At 38.3% G+C, this 26,601-nt stretch overlaps 1 protein-coding gene across 5 annotated transcripts in view; it reads right to left on the minus strand.

The window, feature by feature from the left end:
- The window catches only part of LOC106884288 (serine/threonine-protein phosphatase 2A regulatory subunit B'' subunit beta), a 145,179-nt gene that overhangs the window by 101,237 nt on the left and 17,341 nt on the right, over positions 1-26,601 (minus strand). For 3 of the 5 annotated variants that reach the window (XM_089341918.1, XM_089341915.1, XM_089341916.1), the window contains exon 2: positions 18,772-19,144. In XM_089341918.1, the coding sequence (XP_089198044.1) occupies positions 18,772-19,077 (306 nt within the window). In that variant the 5' untranslated portion in view covers positions 19,078-19,144. Of the gene's footprint in view, positions 1-8,450; positions 8,908-18,771; positions 19,145-22,909; positions 22,929-26,601 lie in introns of those variants that run through there. The other 2 variants (XM_089341919.1, XM_089341921.1) reach the window with 2 other exon arrangements.

Consider the following 26,601-nt stretch of genomic DNA (forward strand, 5'->3'; position numbering starts at 1 on the left):
TCCCCCCCCTCCTCCTCTGCTCAGCCTCGCTAAACTATCTTTTATTTTTTCTCTCGCTTCATTCTTCAGACTGCGGCCATGCTGGGGCACCACCTTGAAAGGTCAACCCTTTTAACATTCAGACTATTCTGTCAAATGTAAAGCCCGTCTATTCATGAGTCTTGTACCAGTGCTACATGAGAGCATTCATGTGGTGCCACATTAAAAGCACACAGCAAACTTTATAAAGAGGTTGATGTTAGGAAGAGTATCCTGGCTGGAGAGATCAAGCCAAATCAGGCTGGAACTTGATGCAGCTCCCCAGCTCTGGTCAAACTATCCAACCCATGCCAGCATGGAAAACGGATGATGAGGATGCATTATCCCATAGCTTCAATATTTCAATGATGTGGTTGTGTATATTTCGAATGGCATTTATAGAGTATATATGAGCAGCTGGACCTGGTCAGTTGGAATATAAATCAAGTAGAATATTTGGGGTCAGAATTGGTCAGTTGAATTGCTGAAGGGTTAATCAGATAAATCAACTCCAATAATTGTTAAGTTAGGAACTCTTTTGCCAAACAGCTATGTTACAGGGCATGTAAACAAACCAACACTGGTCATCAAGCAGTGGGAATAAGGGCAAACACAACACACACACATACATGCATGTACACACACACAGAGGCTTCTTTCAGTTTTCATCTTCCAAATCCAAGACATTGGTCAACCCTAGGCTATAATAGAAGACACTTGACCAATGTGCCATGTAGTGGGGCTGAACCAGGAACCATGCGGTTGGGAAGCATGCTTCTTACCACACAGCCACACCTGGGCCTACACAGACAGACAAAAAGTAAAACCAGCAAATGTACAAATACAGTCATCATCATCATCACCATCAACACCATCACCATCACCATCACCATCAACATCACCATCAACATCACCATCATCATCACCATCATCATCACCATCATCATCACCATCATCACCAGTGTTTATAAGAATCCATTAAACGCAGGAATAAAACTTAATGTTTTATTCGTTATTTTCATGCCTTCCTTTTTTTAATTTAGAAGGCCCTCCCTCCCCTCACCAAATATGTGATGTGATGGCCCTAAGCAGGTGATACACCAGGCAACTGCCCCACTTGATGGTAACCTTCAACTCGCCTTGGTTCTATGCTGAACTTTATTATGACAGAAAGCAGGATTCATGTCCTGTTTTCTGGCTCAGATCTTACATACACCCCACCCCACCACACACACACACACACACACACACACACATGGATATGTGCACACAAATGCATGCACGCATACACACACACACACACACAGAGTTTTGATGTTATTTCAGTTCATTTGCAGAGCAGAAAATAATTTGAAATGTGTCAACTGGCAGGTTTCCAGGACAATATCTACAATGTGGGAGGATATTATATATATATATATATATATATATATATATATATATATATATATATATATATATATATATATACATACATACACACACACACACACACACACACACACACACACATATATAGTATTGTATGGATAAATGTATAAATATATTTACATTTATTGCGTGTATATATATATATATATATATATATATATATATATATATCTGAGCATATAAGACAAACATTAAACACACGCGTACATATATATGTGGAGGCACAATGGCCCAGTGGTTAGGGCAGCCGACACGCGGTTGTAGGATCGTGGTTTCGATTCCCAGACCGGGTGTTGTGAGTATTTATTGAGCGAAAACACCTAAAAGCTCCACGAGGCTCCGGCAGGGTGGGGGGCGAACCCTACTGTACTCTCTCACTACAACTTTCTCTCACTCTTACTTCTTGTTTTTGTTGTACCTGTATTCCAGAGGGCCAGCTTTGTCACTCTGTGTCACGCTGAATATCCCCGAGAACTACGTTAAGGGTACACGTGTCTGTGGAGTGCTCAGCCACTTGCACGTTAATTTCACAAGCAGGCTGTTCCTCGTCGTCACAACTGACAGAGTGCCACGACATATATATTGTATGTATGTATTTATATATATATATATATATATATATATATATATATATATATATATATATATATATATATATATATACAATCACAATGTAGACATGCATGTATGTTTATTATATATATATATATATACATATTTCCCAGCATAGAAAACAAACATTAAATAGGAGCAGGCATGGCTGTGTGGTAAGAAGATTGCTTTCTAACCACATGGTTCCGGGTTCAATCCCACTGTGTAGCACCTTGGGCAAGTGTCTTCTACTATAGCCTCAGGCCAACCAAAGCCTTGTGAGAGTTTAGGAGATGGAAACTGAAAGAAGCCCATCACACGCACATATATATGTGTGTGTTTTTCTGGCTGTTTGTTCCCCACCATCACCACTTGACAACCAGCGTTGGTGTGTTTATGTCCCTGTAACTTAGCAGTTGCGGCAAAAAGAGATCTATAGAAAAAGTACCAGGCTTTAAAAAGAAAATGTGGGGTCAAATTGTTCGACTGAAACCTTTCAAAGCGGTGCTCCAGCATGGCCGCAGTCAACTGACTGAAAGCAAGTGAAAGAATGAAAGAACAGACACACACTTGCAAACGTTTGGCTGTACAAACAGAAGGCAATGTACTTCCACACGTCATAGAGGCCATTTGTTCATTCACAGCTAATGACTCACTTTGGCACTTATCAGATTTTCTGGTTACAATGCGAAACTGTCACCACATTGGCAGAAACAAAACTTGGCAGCGACAGAATGGAAACCATAACCTTCAAACAGATACAATATATTATATTATATTACTTTTTTACACTTCTACTTGTTTCAGTCATTTGACTGTGGCCATGCTGGAGCACTGCCTTTAGTCGAGCAAATCGACCCCAGGTCTTATTCATTGTAAGCCTAGTACTTTTTCTATTGGTCTCTTTTTGCCGAACCTCTAAGTTACAGGGACATAAACACACCAGCATCGGTTGTCAAGCGATGGTGGGGAGACAAACACAGAAACACAAACACACACACACACACACACACACATATATATATATATATATATATATATATATACATATATACGACAGGCTTCTTTCAGTTTCCGCCTACCAAATCCACTCACAAGGCTTCGGTTGGCCCGAGGCTATAGTATAAGACACTTGCCCAAGGTGCCACGCAGTGGGACTAAACCCGGAACCATGTGGTTGGTAAGCAAGCTACTTACCACACAGCCACTCCTATATATATTTTTATTATGTGAAGGTGCATGGCATAGTGGTTAGGTTGTTGCACTCACAATCGCTAGTTTGTGGGTTCGATTCCATGACTGGGCAACACTTCATTTCACGTTGCTCCAGTCCCCCCCCCCCTTCGATCAGGGAGGAATGTTGGCCTGCTTGCCTAGCCAGTGGAAGAAGGGGCGTCATTTGGAGGCTGAAACAATGCAAAAAGCGCATTGTGACCAGCGATGTGTAATACCGTCTGATAGTCCGGTCGGTCACGTGACGTGATCACGTGATATATATTATATTATATTAGTTTCAAATTTTGGCACAGGGTCTGCAATTTCGTGGAGAGGCCAAGTCGATTACATCGACTCCAGTGCGCAAGTAATACTTATTTTACCGACCCCCGAAAGGATAAAAAGCAAAATCGACCCCCGCTGCTATTTGAACTCATAATGTAAAGTCGGAAGAAACGCCGCTCAGCATTTTCCCTGGCGCGGTAACGCTTCTGCCAGCTCGCCACTACTACATTATTTTTCGGTAGTTCTGTTTTCAGGGGAGACTACTCAGAGCGTACAAACTGCTTACACACACACACTGATTGCTCCATCTTCACAGATCGTTGGCATCTGGTGCTTCCCCATTGTCGATAACTTTCTTACTTTCCATTTTATGACCTTTCGAATGACTATTCAGCCTGACCGCAGATCCTTATGGTTTGAAGCACAGAGGTGACACACGAACGCTGTAGCTTCCAACTGGTTAGGTCTGTACCAGTCGCCACTCTTCCAGTGAATGGAATGACAAGTGAGGTCACCTCAAACAGACGTCTGTACGTCACTGGACTAGAGTGATAAACGCTTCTACAACACAAGTACCATTCTCTAAAGCAGTGCTTCTCAACCTGTTTACCCTTGCGTAACCCTTAAAATATATTACGCCTCAAGGAACCCCTACACAAAAAAAAAATTATATACCATATCTTTCTCATATTTTTTTTCATCGTAGTTCACGCAGTAAATATCACACACACACACATATCATATATATGTTTTGCTGAACTGCTACGTTACGGGGACGTAAACACACCAGTATCGGCTGTCGAGCGATGTATGTATGTATATCCTGTCCTCGTCTGTTGTTATTATTTGTATATTCTCCCATATATATATATATATATATATATATATATATATGTACACACACATGCATACATACATCGAATGGTTATGGGGGTCCAGTGGAGTAAAATAGGAACCAAACGGGTTCATAGGCACAAAACGGTTGAGAAACTCTGATCTGCACCGTATGTCCACGGGTACATATTTTAACAGAATGTCGATGGCACGTCCGGTAAGTTCACCGTCGTCAATTCAGTATTTTTTTTTCTTGTTTTTATTTTTTTTTTTTAAATAAAATAGCTTTTAACTATTAATGGCGAGATACTATGGATATATTTTCTCGGCGAACTTTCCTCGCGGATACGATACACACACGCAACACACGGGCTTCTGAATTGCTATGTAGGGGAGTTAACTCCTTCCTCTTTCTAATAAGAATTACGTCAGCTTCACTTCAATATCTCCGAGACGTTGGTGAAAATATGGACGTGTGCTTTATCCCATAGGTTCCCAGAGTGGGCGCTACCGCCCCCCGGTAGGCGTTGAGAGGGTCCAGGTAAGCGCTGGTGTCTAAGGGAGCGGTAGAGAAAAAGGAAGCATTGGATGGGGGGACGCTTATGAATATATAATATTATAGTATTGTATACAAATTATATGAAATATTAAATATTAAATGATTCATAGTTTATATAGATTAGTTAAATATCGAATTTTTATTTATACATACGTATGTACATAATATATCTTTTATCTCTTACTTGTTTTTGTCATTCGATTGAGGCCATGCTGGGGCACTGCCTTGAAGTTCGAACAAGTTAACCCCAGTAATTATTTCTTTAAAGTCTACTGCTGGACTGCTCCATGACATGGACGTAAACAAACCAACACTGGTTATCAAGTGGTAGTGTGAAGCAAACACACACACACACATATATACAGGGTGTTCAAAACGTCTCTCCGCAGTAAGTATTTTTATTGCAAACTAAATATTTATAAGATGGTATAAGAAGACTGAAAGAATATATTAGACTTTACAAGACTTTAAAAAAACTTTATAAGAGGTATTGAAAGTGTCGTCCTTCATTTTCAATACAGAAGTTGACTCTTCTACACATGTTTTGAAATACACCTTGGAGAGTCTGACTCTTGAAGAGTCGGAATGAAAACAATTCACTGCGGAGAGACCTTTTGAACACCCTGGATATATATATATATAGTTTTCTTAATAATTAAACAAATTACACAACAGAAAATTCGTTGCTAATTCCTCATCAGTCAACGTCCAAAAGATTCTTACAATTTCTTGACAGCTTCTTTCAGTTTCCAAGAAATGAATCCACTCACAAGACTTTTGGTCAGTCCAGGACAACAGTAGAAATCACTTGCTCAAGGTGCCATACAGTGGGACTGAACCCAGAACCATGTGGCTGAGAAGCAAGGTTCTCAACCACACAGCCATACCTGTGCAATATATATATATATATATATATATAGGTGCAGGACCAACTGTATGGTTCTGGGTTCAGTCCCACTGCATGACACCTTGAGGCAAGTGTCTTCTATTTTAGCCTAGGACCAACCAAAGCCTTGTGATTGGATTTGTAGACGGAAACTGAAAGAAGCCCGTCGTGTATATGTATGTATGTACGAATGTATTTGTGTCTGTTTGTCCCCACCAACATCACTTGACAACCGATGTTGGTGTGTTTACATCCCCATAACTTAGTGGTTCGGCAAAAGAATCTGATAGAATAAGTACTAAGCTTATAAAGAATAAGTCTTGTCCATAGTCAAATGACTGAAAGTAGTAAAAACAATACACACACATGCATACTCAGGTGCTAATATGTCTGTGTGGGTCAGGAATTTGCCACAAGATGCCTAACCCCTGGTCTTCCTTCAACTAAAGCAAGGGTTCTCAACCAGTTTTTACCTATGGACCCCTTTGATTACTATTTTATTCTGGTGGACTCCCATAACCATTTGATGTTTAAAAACTAGTTTTATAGAAACTTCTTTCAAAAAAATTCCCATTTCGTTTTGCACACATTAACTCAAGTGGGTTGAACTATGGAAAACGACAGAGAAAGAACCCTCACAGTTGTTTCTTGCTATACACTCTAATACATACATCCAAAAAGGCGGTAAGCTGGCAGAAACGTTAGCACGCTGGATGAAGTGATTAGCAGTATTTTGTCTGCTGTTACATTCTGAGTTCAAATTCCGCCGAGGTCAACTTTGCCTTTCATCCTTTCGGGGTAGATAAATTAAGTACTAGTACCAGTTACGCACTGGGGTCTATGTAATCGACTTAATCCCTTTGTCTGTCCTTGTTTGTCCCCTCTATGTTTAGCCCCTTGTGGGCAATAAAGAAATAAGAAACATTAGCACGCCGGGTGAAATGCTTAGCGGTATTTCATCAACCACTACATTCTGAGTTCGAATTCCGCTGAGGTTGACTTTGCTTTCATCCTTTCGGGGTCAATAAATTAAGTACCAGTTGCATACTGGGATTGATCTGACTGACTTGCCCCCTCCCCCAAAATTTCCCAATGCATACCGGCCTCCCCTCTCCATGTCACCAATGTTATCCAAGGGAAAGGCAAAGGGGCCGATACAGCTTGGCACCTGTGACGTCGCAACTCATTTCTACAGCTGAGTGAACTGGAGCAACGTGAAGTAAAGTGTCTTGCTCAAGAACACAACACGCAGCCTGGTCAGGGATTCAAACTCACAACCTCACGATTGTAAGCTCGATGCTCTAACCACTGAGCCATATGCCTTCACAAATGTATATATGTACATATAATACACATACATACACTGTCCAACCGATGCTAGCATGGAAAACGGATGTTGAAGGATGATGATGATGATGATATACACAGACACACATACCATCATCATCATCATTGTTTAACATCCGCCTTCCATGCTGGCATGGGTTGGATAGTTTGACAGGAGTTGTCCAAGCAGAAGCCTGCACCAGGCCACTGTCTCTGTTTTGGCAAGGTTTTTACAGCTGGATGCCCTTCCTAACACCAAAACAAATCTCATACACATATACACACACATACACACATTCATACAGATATATGCATATACTCACACACACATTCATTCATATATACATATACAAACACAAACATATACACACATACATACACAAACAACACATAGACTCTCACACACACACATTATGCAAGAAAGTTTCTAATATATCTATAATATTTAGATGGATGTTTATATATATTATATTACAGTATATATATATATATTACATTTACATGGATGGCTGTACTTTTTACAAATTCTCAAGGCCAAAGGTATCACCAGGAGCAACAATAGACGAACAGACAGACAATCAGTCAAACAGACAGACAGGTTGGCAAACCGTTAACAGCAAACACAAAAACACAGAGGTCATGGCCAACCTATACATATACATATGTCAAGGTCACTCAAAACATGGATACAAACGCACATACACACACATCACTTCCTAGATATGCATGCAGAACATATCACATCATAAACATATACATGCAAGCACACACATGCGTGCACACATACACACAACATCACAAAATGTATGCATGATATACAGATACAAAGCGGTATGCATACATGCATACAAACACACTTCATAATAGGTTAACACACACACACACATACCACAAAGAAGACTCAAAGAAATATACATGCCATCACATACATATGTGTGTGTGTGTGTGTGTGTGTATAGGAATATACATACAGTGATACAGAAAATACACATATGTACACACACACATATATAAAATAGGAAACACATATAGATAGACAGATAGAGAGAGACAGACAGACAGACAAACATATAGGCAGAGAGATAATTACATAGATAGATATATAGATAGATAAATATATAGATAGATAGATAGATAGATAGACAAATATACATATACATAACCATAAAGGCCTACATTTATATATATATATATATATATATATATATATACATATGTACACGTACACACACACAGGTGCTTGCACACACACACACACGGATGTATAGAAAGGCCAAATGCAAAGAGGTTACAATCGACACTCACTTGGTGGCTAAAGAAGCAACAACTTCTCATTCTACGCCATTATTAGCAGAGCGAAGCTGCTAGCTGTAATCACTGGGTAGCAGGATCAAACCCAGCTGATTGCACGCCATCATCCTGTAGCACGAACAATTTCAGCCTGTTCCGCACAGACAGACAAACTTAAGTGTTCTTCTGTCTTTCTGTCGTTTATTTTTTTTTTTTCTTCTTCTTTCAGCCTGTCTTTTTTTTTTACGTTTGCTATTGTTTGTTGTTGTTGTTGCTGTTGCTGTTGGCGATGCTGGTGGTGGTGTAATTTGTAACTTGGCTCCTACAATAACAATAACGACAACAACAACAACAACGACAGCAACAATAACAGCAGCAGAACAACAGGAATGAAGTAGAAAGTTCCAGCTAGCAACCGCTAAAACAATTGTACTTTCTACAGCTGATACCCGGGGTAGCTGGGTTGTCGAGTGGGTAGGTTCAGGGTATGCCAGGTCAGGTCATGTCAGATCAGATGAGAGCAGGGCTGGGGTGATGGAGGAAAGGTGGAGAGAAGAGAGGGAAGGAACGGGTAGACTTGTTTCTTTTTATTACTTTTTTTTTTACTTATTTTTTGTTCATTTCATTCTGTTTCATATTTTGGATACACACACACACATATATATATATATATACACACACACACACATATATATACATAGGCACCCAAACACAAGGACACACATACGGATGAGTGCATATATATATATATATATATATATATATATATATATAGACTGTACAAAGGAAATATAATGAAGAGATACACAACCACATGCACACATTCATTAAAGAGAGAGATCTGTATCATAAGCACAGAAATATGAGCAAGTGTGTTTAGAGCTTGTGTGTATATGTGCATGTGTATATATGTGCATGTGTGTAGAAAATGAAAGAGAGAGAGAGAGATACATTCATTCACACACATCTCATTCATCACACACACACACACACACTCTTCATTCTCTCAACACATTTCACATACATATATATACACACACATACACACGCACATAGACACACATACACATACATATATCTCTTTCTTACCTCTCATGCAAACACATATATACACCACACACACACACACCATTTTCTCATCACTTACATAACTCATTCCTCATCACACACACACACACACACACATTCTTTCATGACACACTCACACGCACACACATACTGTCGTTTTCTCATCACCTCCACTCCTTATCACATACACATTCTCTCTCTCTGTCTCACACACACACACACACACACACACACACACGTCACATATAAACAGACAGACACGTTCGCATCACATGCAGAGGAAAGAAGAAAAAAATTATACATTGCAAATAATGAAAAATAACAAAAAAAAAAGAAAGAAATACAACAAATAAACCAAAAAAAAAAATACACATAAAAACAGAACAAAACCATGAAAGAAAAACAAAAAAGAATATGAACAAAAACTATGAAACAAAACAGTTTAGCAGCAACATCAGGTAGAATAGGGGGGTAGGGGTAGGTACCACTAAAATGACTTAGCTTACCTGGCAGAGCAATCAGTGGGCAACAGGTAGGAAAACGATAGCTAGCTTCACCCTCTCAAGATAGTTGCCTTAAAGTACAAATAGCAGCTAAATCTCCCTCAAATCACATGATCAGAGTCTTAAGAAAATAATAACAATGGTAATTTTCTTTTCTACTATAGGCACAAGGCCTGGAATTTTGAGGGGAGGGGACTAGTCAATTACATTGACGCCCCCCCCCCCCAGTACTCGACTGGTAATTAGTTTATCAACCCCTGAAAGGATGAAAGACAAAGCCAACCCCAGCGGAATTTGAACTCAGAATGTAGGGACGAAATACTGCTAAGCATTTCGCCCAGTGTGCTAACATTCAGAATGTAAAGACAGAAGAAATGCTGCTAAGCAATTTGTCCAACACAGTAATGGTTCTGCCAGTTTTGCCACCACAGATTTGCTTGACCTTAACCAGTTGAGCATGTCCCTTGGTCGCTGACAATATGTGCATCTCTGATCATAAGCAGATGTAGTGGGGGAGCATCATAGCCATGTGTTGAGAGGAATTCTTTGGCGTTTGGATAATTCATTTCTGGAAACATGGGTGTTTCGTTCAACATCCCTAAACAAACCTTATTCAGGGACCTTTTGAGTGGAATGGACTACTCGACTTGAAGAAGAAAATTCTAACTGGGCCCCCACCTGCAAGGTCATGCACTGTTTATCTTGATATGAGATCACCATATCACACGCATATGGTTGTGATGCATGGGCCTGGTGTACCCTTATCAGAGAGGTAGTCATGATGGCTATACTGGACTTCATATATTTTACCCCGGTGTCAATTTGATGGCATACACTGCTCTCTCACTCAATAATAATAATAATAATAATAATAATAATAATAAATGCCTTGATGCAGTACCAGGCAGTGGCTCTCATGGCTTCTGATCCTAAATAATCAGAAATATTAACATGTACATGTTTCATTTTGGTGTAAAAAATGGGCTACAGCAAATATTCTGCTAAACTTGGTATTGACACCCTTCACTCCTCAGACTTTCTGGTCTGGTGCTAAATCAAAAGCTATTATCAAAGGCATTGAGCTGGTAGAACTGTTAGCATGACAAAAAAAAATGCTTAGCGGTATTTTGTCCATCTTTATATTCATCGTCGTTTAACATCCGCTTTCCATGCTAGCATGGGTTGGACGATTTGACTGAGTACTGGTGAAACCAGATGGCTACACCAGGCTCCAATCTGATTTGGCAGAGTTTCTACAGCTGGATGCCCTTCCTAACACCAACCACTCCGAGAGTGTAGTGGGTGCTTTTACATGCCACCGGCACGAAGGCCAGTCAGGCAATACTGGCAATGGCCATGCTCGAAGTGGTGTATTTTACATGCCACCCGCACAAGAGCCAGTCCAAGGGCACTGGCAACGATCTCGCTCAAATGTCTTTTCACGTGCCAGGAAGGCACCTAAGTTCAAATTCTGCCAAGGTCATTTTAGCCCTTCATCCTTTCAGGGTCAATGAAATAAGTACCAGTTATGTATTGGGGTCAAAGTAATTGACTAGCTGCCCCCATCGAAATTACAGGCCTTGTGGCTATAGTAGAAAGGATTATTATTATTATCATCATCATCATTATTACTAGTCATTATGCTGCCGGGTAACGACCTAATCAAGTTGAAATAGATCCTTCAGCTGAAGCCTACGACAATAACATTGATAAGCTCAACAACAACCGGTCATTATGATGAGAGTCTTTTTTTAAAGACTGTTGCGTTGTCAGTATGGTGAAAGACAAACACACACACAGAAATACACACAAACGACAACAAAAACTGGTGTGTGTGTGTGTATTTGGTATTTATTCCATCAGCCTCTTTCTGCTGAATCACTAACTTAGAGGGACATAAACAAACCAACACGGGTTGTCAAACGGCAGAGGGGAGAGCACAGGAAAACCTAAAGACACCCATTATATACAGACATATCATCATCATTATTTAACGTCCGTTGTCCATGCTAGTATGGGTTGGACAGTTTGATCAAGGCTGGTAAGCTGGAAGGCTGCACCAGACTCCAGTCTGATTTGGCATGGTTTTCTATGGCTGGATGCCCTTCCTTACACCAACCACTCCAACACACACACACGTGTGTGTGTGTGTGTAGATAGATAGATAGATAGATAGATAGATAGTTATATGGATAGATAGAAAGATAGATAGATAGATAGATAGGCTTCTTTCAGTTTCCATCAACCAAATCCATTCACAAAGGTTTAGTTGGCCCAAGGCTATAGAAGAAACTTTACCAAGGTGCCGCACAGTGGGACTGAACCCAGAACCAGGTGGTTGGGAAGCTAACTTCTTACCTCACAGTCATACACCTGTGTGTGTGTGTGTGCGTGCGTGCACGTGTTGATTTATGTCAAACCAAGCGGTGAGTAGTGCTCAATACATGTAGAGGATATGATTTTTATCAAAATTGAAAGTTTATGTTGTGGATGTGAAGCTAGAATCTATGGGTGAGTGTGTGTGTGTGCGTGCGTGCATGTATGTATTGGGGGTGTATGTGAGTATATGTGTGTATACGCACATATATATATATATATATATATATATATATCAAGACAAAGCTGCTGTTTTGTGTATGTGTGAGTGTTAGAACAATACATCCAAGTACATAGTGGGGGGGGGGAGAAAGAAAGAAAGGAAGAATGTCTGATGATGGAACGGTTTTGTTGGTGAGAAATCTAGGTTGGCTGATGTCCAGAGATTAGAATACCATCGAATGAGATGACAGTATGAGAGAGAGAGAGAGAGAGAGAGAGAGGCGGAAGAGAGAGAACAGGCCTAGTACTGGAGAATATAAATGTAATTCTATCAGTTAGCAATTGCCTCAAACAGACAGACACAGCTGTATGGCGAGTTGAGTGAAGACTATTGTAGATAGATAGAGAGAGAGAGAGAGGGAGATAGATGTAGATATATAGATGGGTTGAGGAAGAAAGAGAGAGAGAGATTGTTGATAAGTAGGTTGGGAGGTTGGTTTAGAAATAGACAACCGGGTGGGTGGATGGATAGAAGAGATAAATAGGTGGAAGGATAGATAAACAGACAAGATAGATAAATGGATGGATGGATGGGAGAGTGGAAGTGTTCGGGTGGGACTGGGGGCATAGATTAGTGGGTGGACAGACAGATAGATAGATAGACAGACAGACAGATACATGCATGCATGCATACATACATATATAGACGGAAAGATAGATAGATGGATGGCTGGCTATAGACAGACAGACAGATAGATAGATATAAAGATAGACAGACAGATAGATAGATAGATAGATAGACAGATATAAAGACAGACAAATATAAAGACAGACAGACAAACAATTGGGTGAAGGAGATACACTATGAACCATGGGTCAGCAACTTCATTTAGTAATGACTTTCTCTTGATACCTTTTTTTTTTTTTTTTTTTTTTTACTTCCAAAAGTAAGTCTGAAGCTATTTTGTCCTATCAGAGCTGAGTAGATTTCGTAGACGGAAACTGAAAGAAGCCCATCATATACGTGCACCCACATGATTCTGGGTTCAGTCCCACTGCATGGCACCTTGGGCAAAAGTCTTTTATTATCACCTCGGGCAGACCAAAGTCTTGCGAGTGGATTTGGTAGACGGAAACTGAAAGAAGCCCGTCATATATATATATATATGTGTGTGTGTGCCTCTGTGCTTGACAACTGATGTTCGTGTGTTTACATCCCCGTAACTTAGCGGTTTGAACCCGGAACCATGTGGCTAGTAAGCAAGCTACTTACCACACAGCCACAACTGCGCCTATTTCAAAACATTTTTGCGGAAGTAACATTATGAAAATAGTTTAATTGATAAATAAACTCGACGAAGACAAAAAAATCGATATATATGAATTCGACGTGATGAACGTCTAGAATTACAAACAGAACAGAAGAAAATGTTACATAAGACTACTGATACGCCGTCGTCTACTTCAGATCCCTGCGATGAGGAAAACATAGGTCGCACTCTTGAATTTTTATCGAAATTTTTGGGTAAAAAAAAAAACGAGTATATATATATACGGTACACCGATATCACAGCCGACATCATTTAAAAATAGATATGAAGATAAAAAATGTTGTACAACTGTGAGATATACATAAAAAAGCATTTCATTCTGTCCCCACCAGCACCCTACCCAAGGCACGAACTCTAATCCTGGTTTGTTGATAGGAGGAAATTCGAACAGAAACCATGCAAAGGGAGACAAATTCTGTTTTAGTTATAAAATTTACCTCCCTTGAAATATCTTCTCATTCCATTAAATCTTTAAATATCTTCTCATTCCATTAAATCTTTAAATTTAAGACAGGCTGTTTGACTTCCTCAGTCCCAGATTATCGTTAATCTAAGTCAGACTTGTGATCAAGTTGTTCCAAATTTAACCATCCTATCTCTTTAGAGGGATCTAGGATTACAGGAGCCTTTTTTTGTTTTTACTCTGCATTTCAAAAATGAAACAAAATAGTCATAACTACAGTTTGGTGCCCCAAACGTTGTTTCGTTAAAAAAATTCTTAAAAATACATTAAAAATACGTATTTTTAAATAAAATTTCACCGACATACTATATATATAAGAAAGTAAGTAAATGGAGATGTAACATTTAATAAAAAATTTGTTATCAGCAAAAATCAAATATGTTCCCTGACAGCCATTTCAATTAGGCCTAACAAATTACATAGTAATTAATAAAATCATTATATTAGGCAAAATCTCTTCAAAGGGGTAGAAAAAAGATATACCGTTAGGTTTTTAAGTGTTGTATTTTTGAATCATCACAGCAGACTCATGTATATATATATATATTCAGATCTGCTTCACAAAAATAAAAGAGAGATAGACAGAAAAAGGAAAATGTCCTACCTATTTGAAGACTATGGAAGTATTTTTTTAAAAATATTTCATTTAATTTTTCCACAATTTAATTGTTTTCCTTGCTTTATTCTAAGTTGAAAAAGTCGAAAAGACTGAAACCGGTACTAAAAGGTTCTTCATGATAAAATCTTTACAGCATTTTCTACCTTGTCTTATTTTCCTTATATACATATATATATATGTATATATATATATATATATATATATATATATATATATATATATATATATAAAATATGACAACAAAAGAATGAATGAGACCTTGATATTATGTAAAATAGAGGAATTTATAAATATAATATGTGACAATTAGTTGGTTGTCATAATAAAACACACACTAAACATTAGAGTAGTATATTTACAGGTCTGCCTCTGGTTCTGCTGCCTACCACTTCAGTTTTATTATGACAACCAACTAATTGCCACATATTATATATATATATATATATGTGTGTGTGTGTGTGTGTGTATATGCAGGGTGTGCAAAAGTAGGTATACAGTTATGTAAAAAGAAAACACGTACAATACCCATTTATTTTTATCAAAAAAATTAAAAGTTAGCCTGATTTTCAATATTTTCAGTGCCATTAAACATGATAATACTTTTATCATAACTTTTAATTTTTTTTGTTAAAAATAAATGAGTATTGTACGTGTTTTCTTTTTACATAACTGTATACCTACTTTTGCACACACACACATTCCTGTATATACACATACACGAGGGTGGGCTTCTCAGATTCACACACTTATTGCAGTGGTCCTTCAGTTTTTCTAAGCCCTCTGAAAGAACTCGGACAGTTGGACCTCCAACCAAGCCTTTCACAGTACCCTCAAAGCCAGGAACTTTTCAGTGCCCCCCCCCCCCAACTTCATATGTCCTGACATGTCCATCGTCTTTTTCTTTCTTTTAAGATGATGATGATGTATGATTCTGAGAGAGATTTGGCTGCTGTTTCCAGCAGATTGAATGATCACATAGAGATTCAGTCACTGCTTTCAGAAGTTAACGCAGTAACAAGTTTAAAAAACAACTGATCCATACACAGCAGTCATACTGATAACAGGTGCAGCTGAGATAAGACAAGATAGAGCTGCCGTGATATCTTGCGCTGAGTTCTAGCATTTCTGGGGTTTTTATCTGGAAGTTTATAAATAAAATTTTTAAAGTCGGTACTCCAGTATAGCCAGAGCTAAGATTGATAAAACAAACTTTATATTTATATATATGTATATATATATATATATATATATATATATATATATATATATATATACGTATTTCTCATTTATTTATGACTGGTTTACACTACTGAAGTATTGAAAACAATTTTAATATCGTAAACCAGGAAATCTTGAGATAGTGTCCATAATATTTTATAAATCCTTTCTGTCCATTTTCCTCGCATACAACCTTGTGGTAATGGAGTGATAACTTAAGTGGTTTATAGACCATTTGGGGTCTACTTCTAGCATACAGGCATTGTAGGTTCAGCACTCTTATTATAATTATTTTGTAATTATACTTAAACATAAATTAACCATTATGGCATTGTTAGTACACTGGCCACTGATAAATCATTAAATAATGACTTCATCCTATTTATATATATATATATATATGCATATGTACATATGTATATGTACATACTTTCATCTATACGTATATATATATATATGCATATGTGGGCACAGGATGTCATGAAACGTGTACAACAAAAAAGTATGAAGCACAAGTACATGGAACATGAACTGTTCTTTCGAACAACGAAAGACACAAATGGAAAACAAAGCAAACAACATAAAGAACGACCCTTCATCAGTCCCTCCCCTCCTGTTCCCGTCTTCTCTCAACAATGTGTTGAGAAGGATAATTGCAAATGCTGTGAAAGTTAAGCAGCTCTTGATATACATATTTGATTCATGTAATTTTATTTTTTAATTATTTAATTAATTATGTTGGAAAAAGGCTGAGAAAGATTGTCTGCGTTATTAATCAATGTAATATGAGAACACAAAGGCAGCAGATTTTGGCAAATAAAGGGTGCTATTTTATGTGTGTGTATATATATATATATGTATATATATATATATATATATATATGTGTGTGTGTGTGTGTGTGTGTGTGTGTGTGTGTATATATATATATATATACATATATACATATATATATATATACATACATATACATACACATATACACACACATATATACATATACATACATATATACACATACATATGCATACATATATACACATACATATATATATATATATATATATATATATATATATACATATATATATATATATACACACATACATTCACATACATTTACATGCATACATACACACACAAAGATACATACATACAGATATATATACATGCACACTTCATTTGTAGATTAACAAGGCAACTCATATATGTATGTATGTATGTATGTATATCACAACAAACGTCTCTCATTTCTCTATTGTTTTTAATGACTAGTATCATTTACTATAGTAGCATTATATATATACACTTACATAGGCATAACAGCACTTTAAACACACCCTTCCAAACACTGCTTGTCACAACTGACTAGTTTGTAGAATCCAGTTGAGTTGTGAAGAAAATTTGGAAGTTCGCTATATACAATAAGTCTTTGTGTCTAACTGGAAACTTATGACATGCTTTGTGACATGCTCATGACATGCTTTGTGTCTAACTCAGAAACTTATGACATGCTCCACATTGCTTATGGATCAACTTGTATGAGACGACCATCAGCTTTTTTACTAGCACAAGAGATTCAAGAATGGTAAAGAGGAGGTGAGAGATGACGAGATGTGTGAAAGGGAGAGGGAGATCAAAACATCAGAGCCGGTTGAGAAGATACACAATTTTCTGGATGAAGACCATTGTGAGTCTACAAAGACAACACGCATGCTTTTGGAGTTGGTGTGGCAATCATATGCAGTATTATTGAAGAAGATCTGTACAGTCGCATAATTTGTGCAAAGTTTCTTACCAGTTAGAAACAGAAGGAAAGACACTTTGGTGACAGCAGAGAGATGGTTGGGCTCATTATATTCAACCCAAGAGTATTTGAGTCTCTGGTGACCTGTGATAAAAGTTGGCTTTACTGTGATGAGCCAGATTGACCAATGGAAGCAGCCTGGTTGCCCAAGACCCAAGAAGACCAGCCAAAACAAGCCGATGATCTCTTTTACAACAGCAAGGCCATCATCTATATCCACTGGATTCCCTCTGGCCAGACAGGCAACACAGAGTATTTTGTGGAGGTTTTCAGGAATGCAAGACACCTTTTCTGCTCCTTGATACAACTCCCTTCCTTCAGTTCAGGGGTCTTGTCCTGCAAGTTACTTGGTAACTTCACTGGTGCTGGTTCCATATAAGAAGCACCCAATACAGTCTCTAAAGTGGTTGGCATTAGGAAGGACATGTAAAAGCCATGCCACAGCAGACAACAGAGCTTGGTGTTCTCTTCTTCTTACTTTCCTGTCCTTCTCAAATTGTTCAACCCATGCTAGCATGGAAAAGAGACATTAAATGAGAAAGAGAGAGAGAGAAAGACAAACAGATAGATAGATGCACAGGCTTCTGCAGATTCCCCCCAATCAAATTCCACTCTCGCAAGTTATTTATGGGTCAAGCAGAGGCTACAGCAGACAAAACTTGCCCAAGGTGCCATGCAGTGAGATGGAACCCAAAACCTCATGTTTACAAAGAGCCAACTTTGTGACCACGCAGCCGCACCCTGCCCAAACACCCATACCCTCACCCACGTGGAAGATGCATACGACTTACCTGAACATGAGTAGATGTGGTCGATGTACTGACAGATTTACTTAGATATGTCCGGCGTGGACTCCTTGGACTGGACACCTTTCCGATGACGGGAGCACATGGCGGTGATCCTGGACAGATTCGTGGGGTCGTTCGGATACCTCTTGGAGAACTCTCAACACCGAGCACTGGCAACAGCTGAGGGATTATGTCCCCTTTGGCAATCTGCAAGAGGTTCTGACGAAGTAACTGTTGTGTGTCAGGCTCTGACAACCAATGGAGGAAGAGTTCGTCCACTTTGTTGCGTAACACTGGTTTCAGTGCCATCACACCATTATATATTCCACTAAGAATAATCTACCGATTTTGAAACATTCTTGGGGGGCAAAAAAACCTGCAAAGAAAAAAAGAATGAGGATTTTAAACCTTATGCATTTGAACTGTCCATATCAAGTCAAAATATTTTACTTGTTTGTTTTATGTTCAAAGTGGCCATATCTGGCCTCTCACACCAGCCCTAGAATATTGTCCTATAAATTGACTGTTACCTCATCAAAATCTCATAGCTACAAGACAATGCAGGATTAATTCAAAACAACCTGACTAAATAAGCATTACTTTTGACAGAAAAATAGGTACGAAATAAAGAGTTAAAATAGAAAGATTTAGAATTATAGATAATAATTTTAGAATTATCAATAATTATCTTAGGATTGTCAACTGTAATTTTAGAAATTAAGTAGGCTCCACTGGATGGGTAATGTCAGGTTGCACACACGACAGAGTGTAAATGATTTAAGGGGAAAACTGGGAATAAGAGGCATCAGATGTTGTGTGCAAGAGAGAGGACTGCATTGGTGTGGTCATGTGGTGTGTATGGATGAGGACAGCTGCATAAAAAAAGTGCCAAGCTCTAACTGTGGAGGGTACTTGTGGAAAGGGTAGACCCAAGAAGACATGGGACGAAGTGGTGAGAAAGGATCTTCGGACACTGGGCCCCACTGAGGAAATAAGAGATTGGAGGATGTGGTGATTTGTTGTACTTGATAAGACACATCAAGAGCAGGAGGAGGAAGAAAAGCAGGAGGTGGGAGGAGGAAAAGGAGGAGGAAGAGGAGCAAGAGCAGGAGGAGGAAAAACATGAGGAGGAGGAGTTGATGGAGGATGAAGAGGACAAAGCATATGGAGAGAAAGAAATGAACAAAGATGGAAAGGGACACACAGACGGACAGACCCTAAATGTGAGGTAGGAAATTATGTAACAAAATTAACCTGTAAAAATATCCAAAGAAAAAAAAAACAACGAAAATTGAAACAAAAATAATTAAAAATTCAAAACGAAAAAAAGAAAACAGCAACAAAAAAAATTCAGAAAAAAAAACAAAAAAAGAAATGAGCAAAATCTTGAAAAAGGAAGACAGCATGTAATTGTTAACCAATGGAAGACTCACAGAAAATATCAGCACCATATCAGGTGAAGTCTTTGAGAAAGAAGCAAAAACAAAATGCTAGATTTGGAGAATACCTTTTACCATTTGTTGCAACAAGAACAAGAACAACAAAGATCTAAGATAGGACAGTATTTTGAGTTTACTGAGGAATTAAATGGGAGAGAGATAGAGGGGGGGGATTCCTTTGGCATTTAATTTTGGTGATGTTATTTTATATTTATATACACACACACACATATATATATATATATATACACATATATAAACATATTGTGCATGTACAAACATAATATAAATTCTATACATATAAATACATACGAATACAGATATAAATTGCATATTTATATACATTACATACATCTATATATATATAAATACACACGAATATATATACATGCACACACATATATGTATATGCACATACAACTGCATGTGCACATATACACATGTGCACATATACACATGCACACAAACACAGACATATATATATATTATATAATACACACATATATCCACACACAGATACAAATATAGGTACACACACACACACATTATGTATATATGTCTATATATATATATGTATATATGTATAAACACACACATACATTTCTAGTGTTCCTCATTTATTACATTTCCCCAGTTGGTGGTAGAGGTTGGTGTAGTTTGAGATGGGAGAGGACGGGGAGGGACAGGGCCCTCCAGTAATCTACAACATATGCAGATGACACACAAGGTAAAGCAAAAAAAAAAAAAAGAAAAATCGAAAACAAAACAAAACAAAACATCAAAAACATATATCACAGGTAAAATAGAATTGGTAGGGAATGGAGGAGGGGGGTGGAAGAACGGTTGATTTACAGTCTTCATTTTGTTCATTATTGACAATTTCTGTTTTTTTTCTTCAATCTTTTTTTTTTTTTTTTTTTAAGTATCACTGTTACAGATTGTTTGCTTTTGGGAATTTAATTAGTCTGAAAAATAACAGAGTGGATGTGTGCATGTGTATGTATATATATTTCTGTGTGTGTATCTGTATACATGTATGAATGTATGTGTGTTCGCATACATGTGTGTGTGTGTGTGTATATAAATATAGAGCTGTCGAGTTGAAAAAGTATATATTCTCTCCTAAGTATTCTGTGTTTTTTATGGTTTATGTAAATTTATTTGTCTACACACACACGTATGTGTTGGTGTGTATATTTATACATATATCAAGCCTAATTATGTTTATCTGCATCATTATCTTTCCCTCTCTCTCTGTTACATACATAGATAGATAGATGTGTGTGTGTATATATGTCTCTATATATACACCTATTTCATCTGGCATTTATATTTTCCTTGTTTCCTATCTTTATGTGATCTCATTCAACACATATATCTGTGTGCATGTGTGTACCTATCAGTCTCTTTTGCCAAATCACTAAGCTACGGGGACATAAACACACCAACATCGGTTGTCAAGCGATGGTGGGGGGACAAACACAAACACACATACATACATATATATATATATATATATATAATAATAATAATATTCATTTATATATGTATATATATATATATATATATATGATAGGCTTCTTTCTGTTTCCGTCTACCACATCCTCTCACAAGGCTTTGGTTGGCCCGATGCTATAGTAGAAGACACTTGCCCAAGGTGCCATGCAGTGGGACTGAACCTAGAGCCATGTGGTTGGTAATATCTTTTACTTGTTTCAGTCATTAGACTGCAGCCATGCTGGGGCACTACTCTGAAGAATTTTCAATCAAATGTAACAACCCCAGTATTTACTTTTTATTCTATTAGTCTCCTTTGATGAACCGCTAAGTTACAGGGTCATAAACACACCAGTACCGGTTGTCAAGTGGGAGAGGGGGACAGGCACAAACACAAAGACACATACACATAGATAAATATATGCATCTATACGACGGGCTTCTTTCAGTTTTCGTCTACCAAATCCACTCGCAAGGCTTTGATCAGCCTGAGGCTATAGCAGAAGACACTTGTCCAAGGTGCCACGCAGTGGGACTGAACCTGGAACCATATAGCTGGGAAGCAGGACACACACACACACACACACAAACACTCACAAATAGAGACAGACCACGAGTGCTGTAAGATTTAATATTTTCAGTTATCAAACATTAATCTACATTACTCATGCAAGAAGTGTTTGTGTGTGTGTGTGTGTGTGTGTGTGTGTGTGTGTGTATACACGTGTACACCTCCACACACACGTATGTATGTATGGATGTACATAGACAGGATTAGGCACAAAATCTGAGACCATTTTTGTAACGTTATATCTTAATAAGTATCACAAATTAAGAGCTAATTACTTTGTATGTTAGATGCTTAAGAAATTAAATTTTAAATATTTCATTCCAGATTGCAATAGATTGTAGAAGAATTACGGAATGATTTCAAAAAAATATAATAATTGAAATAAACCATGTCAGGTGTTAGTTCTTGCGACACCATTGCCCATACAGGGTATCCAATGGCAGCAATGTACCAAATTCTAATCAGGCTTAATCCTCCTGTTGCCGTATTTCTATTGAAATATATTTCAATTAATTTTTAAAATAATGAAGAATTCACTAAAATAACTTTGTCATTATTAAGCTGGGATGTGGAACATAAATTAACACAAAATTTCGATAGATTTTAATTTAGTTCACTTTAGCCCTTTTCTTACCATATTTGTGAGTGGAGGCGCAATGGCCCAGTGGTTAGGGCAGCGGACTCGCGGTCATAGGATCACGGTTTCGATTCCCAGACCGGGCGTTGTGAGTGTTTATTGAGCGAAAACACCTAAAAGCTCCATGAGGCTCCAGCAGGGGATGGTGGCGAACCCTGCTGTACTCTTTCACCACAACTTTCTCTCACTCTTACTTCCTGTTTCTGTTGTACCTGTAATTCAAAGGCCAGCCTTGTCACACTGTGTTACGCTGAATATCCCCGAGAACTATGTTAAAGGTACACGTGTCTGTGGAGTGCTCAGCCACTTGCACATTAATTTCACGAGCAGGCTGTTCCGTTGATCGGATCAACTGGAACCCTCGACGTTGTAAGCGACGGAGTGCCAACAGCCATATTTGTGTTGAAACACTCTACTTTTGTTTCAATTTCGAAAGAAACAAAGAATTTAGTATTGTAACTTTGTCTTTAAATTGGTGTTTGAAACATAAATTCTGGGGATCTTTTTTAAAACGGAGGCCACATTTTTCACTAATGTTTTATGTAGTGTTTTTGGTACCGAAAGACTTTCAAACTTCGTATACTTATCTATTTTGTGTTATAGAACAGAAAAATATTTTTGTATTCGAATTTATTTCATGTAAAAAATTGTCTTATTTCGATAATTTCAACCAATCACTGACAAGTATTCAGTTGTTTACATTTACTCCTTTGGCTCATTAAGCGATGTAAAGCGTATTTAATTTCCATAGCTTCGTTTTGCTTTTTTCTTTTAAAATTTGCTGTTTTACCCTAACCCTAACCCTATCACCGACAGATTGTTTCAGAATCGTTTGTTTATGTAGCCGGCACTTAATGTATATCGGCTGAATGGACGTCAGTGATTGGTTGAAATTACAGAAATACGACAACTTTAACATGGAATAACTTAGGGATTTCTTTTTTTTTTAAGAAGACTAAGAGAAAAAGATGTTTTATATGACACATTCTACCAGTGTTCCAAGTTTCAAAGTGTTTCGTTAATGAAAAATGTGGCCCCCGTTTTAAAAAAGATCCAATTCTGGTGGAAGGTTTTAATTTAGATCACTTTAACCCTTTTGTTACCATATTTCTGTTGAAATACACAGAGTTTGTTTCACTTAATTTTGAAAATAATGAAAAATTTAGCAAAACAACTTTATCATTATTAATCTGGTATTTGGAACATAAATTTGCATGGCATCTTAATGGAAGATTTTAATTTAGATCACTTTAACCTTTTTGTTACCATATTCCTACTGAAATATATATGTACCTATAGATATATATATATATACACATACAAACACATATATGTAAATATATATACATACATCTACACACACAAACACAGCCACACATGTACACATACACACATATAGAATTCATTAGCAAGCACAGATTATGTTAAGCACCTCTACCATCATCTCCCCCCCCCCACACACACACACACACATACAGTGTCTGGTCACGGAAATGCTTCTGTTCTGTTCTGAACAATTAACATACCCTAATCCACCACTGCACACACACACACACATACACAAGACCTATTTGGCAATCCCTCTCTCCAGTTCTGTTCAAACATCTTAGAAATTTGGGTAGGGGTGTTGCTAGTGGTGGTGGTGGCGGCGGCGGTGGTGGTGGTGGTGGTGGTGGTGGTGGTAGTAGTAATAGTAGTAGTAGTAGTAGTAGTAGTAGTAGTAGTAGTAGTAGTAGTAGTGGTGGTGGTGGTGGTGTTGGTGGTGGTACTGGTGGTGATAGTAATAGTGGTGGCTGGTAGTAGTAGTGGTAGTAGCAGTACTAGTGGTGGTAGTGGTAGCGGTAGTAACAAAAATTACCCCCACACACCATCCTTAGACTCCCACACCTCATTTTTACTGAACTTTAAAGAATCTGCTCCATTGAGTGAAAGGGATGGAGAGGTGCAGGAGGCAGGGGGGAGGGGATTGGAGTAAATGAATTTCACAGGGGCTGGTGCGGGTGGTGGCGGGGGGGAGCAGGTGAACTGGCTTAAAGAGAAAGAGAAAGAGAAAGAGAGAAGGGGTGTGGGGACAGGGGAGGGCAGCAGAGGTAAGACTTGGTTAATATATTTCTAAAGACCTCCTCACACACACACACACCCTCTCACCTACACCTGACATAATCTACCCCACATACACACACATTTCACATAATATTCCCTCTGCTCAATGGTGATTAGAATTGTGGTGGTGGTGGTGGTGGTGGTAGCGGTGGTGTTAATTGGTGTGTGTGATGCTAAGGTTTATGTTTTTAACTTAGAATCCATACATTAACAGAAAAAAAGCAAAGAACTTAGATGCACTAACGTGAATGGGGGAAGCTATATATATATATATATATATTTATATATATGCACATACACACACATATATGTATGTATATATATATATATATATATATATATATATATATATATATATATATATAGGTGCACACCGTTGCCAGTACCGCCTGACTGGCCTTCGTGCCGGTGGCACGTAAAAGCACCCACTACACTCTTGGAGTGGTTGGCGTTAGGAAGGGCATCCAGCTGTAGAAACTCTGCCAAATCACATTGGAGCCTGGCGCATCTATCTGGTTCGCCAGTCCTCTGTCAAATCATCCAACCCATGCTAGCATGGAAAGCAGACGTTAAACGACCATGATGATGATGATGATGATGGTGATGATCAAATGGCCGTGAGGGTCCAACAAAGCAAAATGGTAATCAAAAGGGTCCCTAGGTAAAGAACGGTCAGGCACCACTGAGTGGGGATATTGGATAGAATGCCTTGCAGTACATGTTATGGGCCTCTATGCTCAGTATATGTTATATGGGCCTCTAGTGCAAGCACTTGGCTTAGTGGTTAGGGTGTTGGACTCATGATTGTAAGATTATGGTTTCGATTCCTGGACAAGGCAATGCCTTGTATCCTTGAGCAAAACCCTTCATTTCACATTGTTCCAGTCCACCCAGGTGGCAAAAATGAGTAATCCTTCGACGGACCAGCATTCCATCCAGGTGGGGAATATATATACCATAAAACCGGGAAACCGGCCCTTATGAGTCAATATGACTTGAGAAGGTAACTTTACCTCTATGCTCTGAGTTCAAATACTGGCATGGTCAACTTTGCTTTCCGTCCTCTTAGAATCAATAAATAAAGGGCCAGTTCTGCACTGGAGTTGATTTCTCTCTTTCTTTCCGCGTATCATTCTCTCTTTTAGTCAAAGAAGTTGATTGTGGTCAGACCTGGAGAAAGAGGGTTTCGGTTAAGTCTAAAAATGCCTAAGACATGTCTTATGTCATGGCAGTAACCACATGACTTCATTAGAGTGCAGGCGGCTGAGCACTCCACAGACACATGTACCCTTAATGTGACAAGGCTGGCCCTTTTGAATCATAGGTACAACTCATTTTTGCCTGATGAGTGGACTGGAGCAACGTGAAAATAAAGTGTCTTGCTCAAGGACACAATGCACTGCAAGGAATTGAACTCATGACCATACAATCGTCACTGGAATGCCCTAACCACTAAGCCACATACCTTCACTATATATATATATAAATATATATATATATATATTCAAAGGGTAGAGATCCCTTCAGTCATGACCATGGGATTGCACCTAGAAAGTTCCCCTCTTAGGCACAAGCCAAGGTAAGGT

The sequence above is a fragment of the Octopus bimaculoides genome, chromosome 25 (assembly GCF_046866305.1).
Source record: "Octopus bimaculoides isolate indiv1 chromosome 25, ASM4686630v1, whole genome shotgun sequence".
NCBI lineage: Eukaryota > Metazoa > Mollusca > Cephalopoda > Octopoda > Octopodidae > Octopus > Octopus bimaculoides.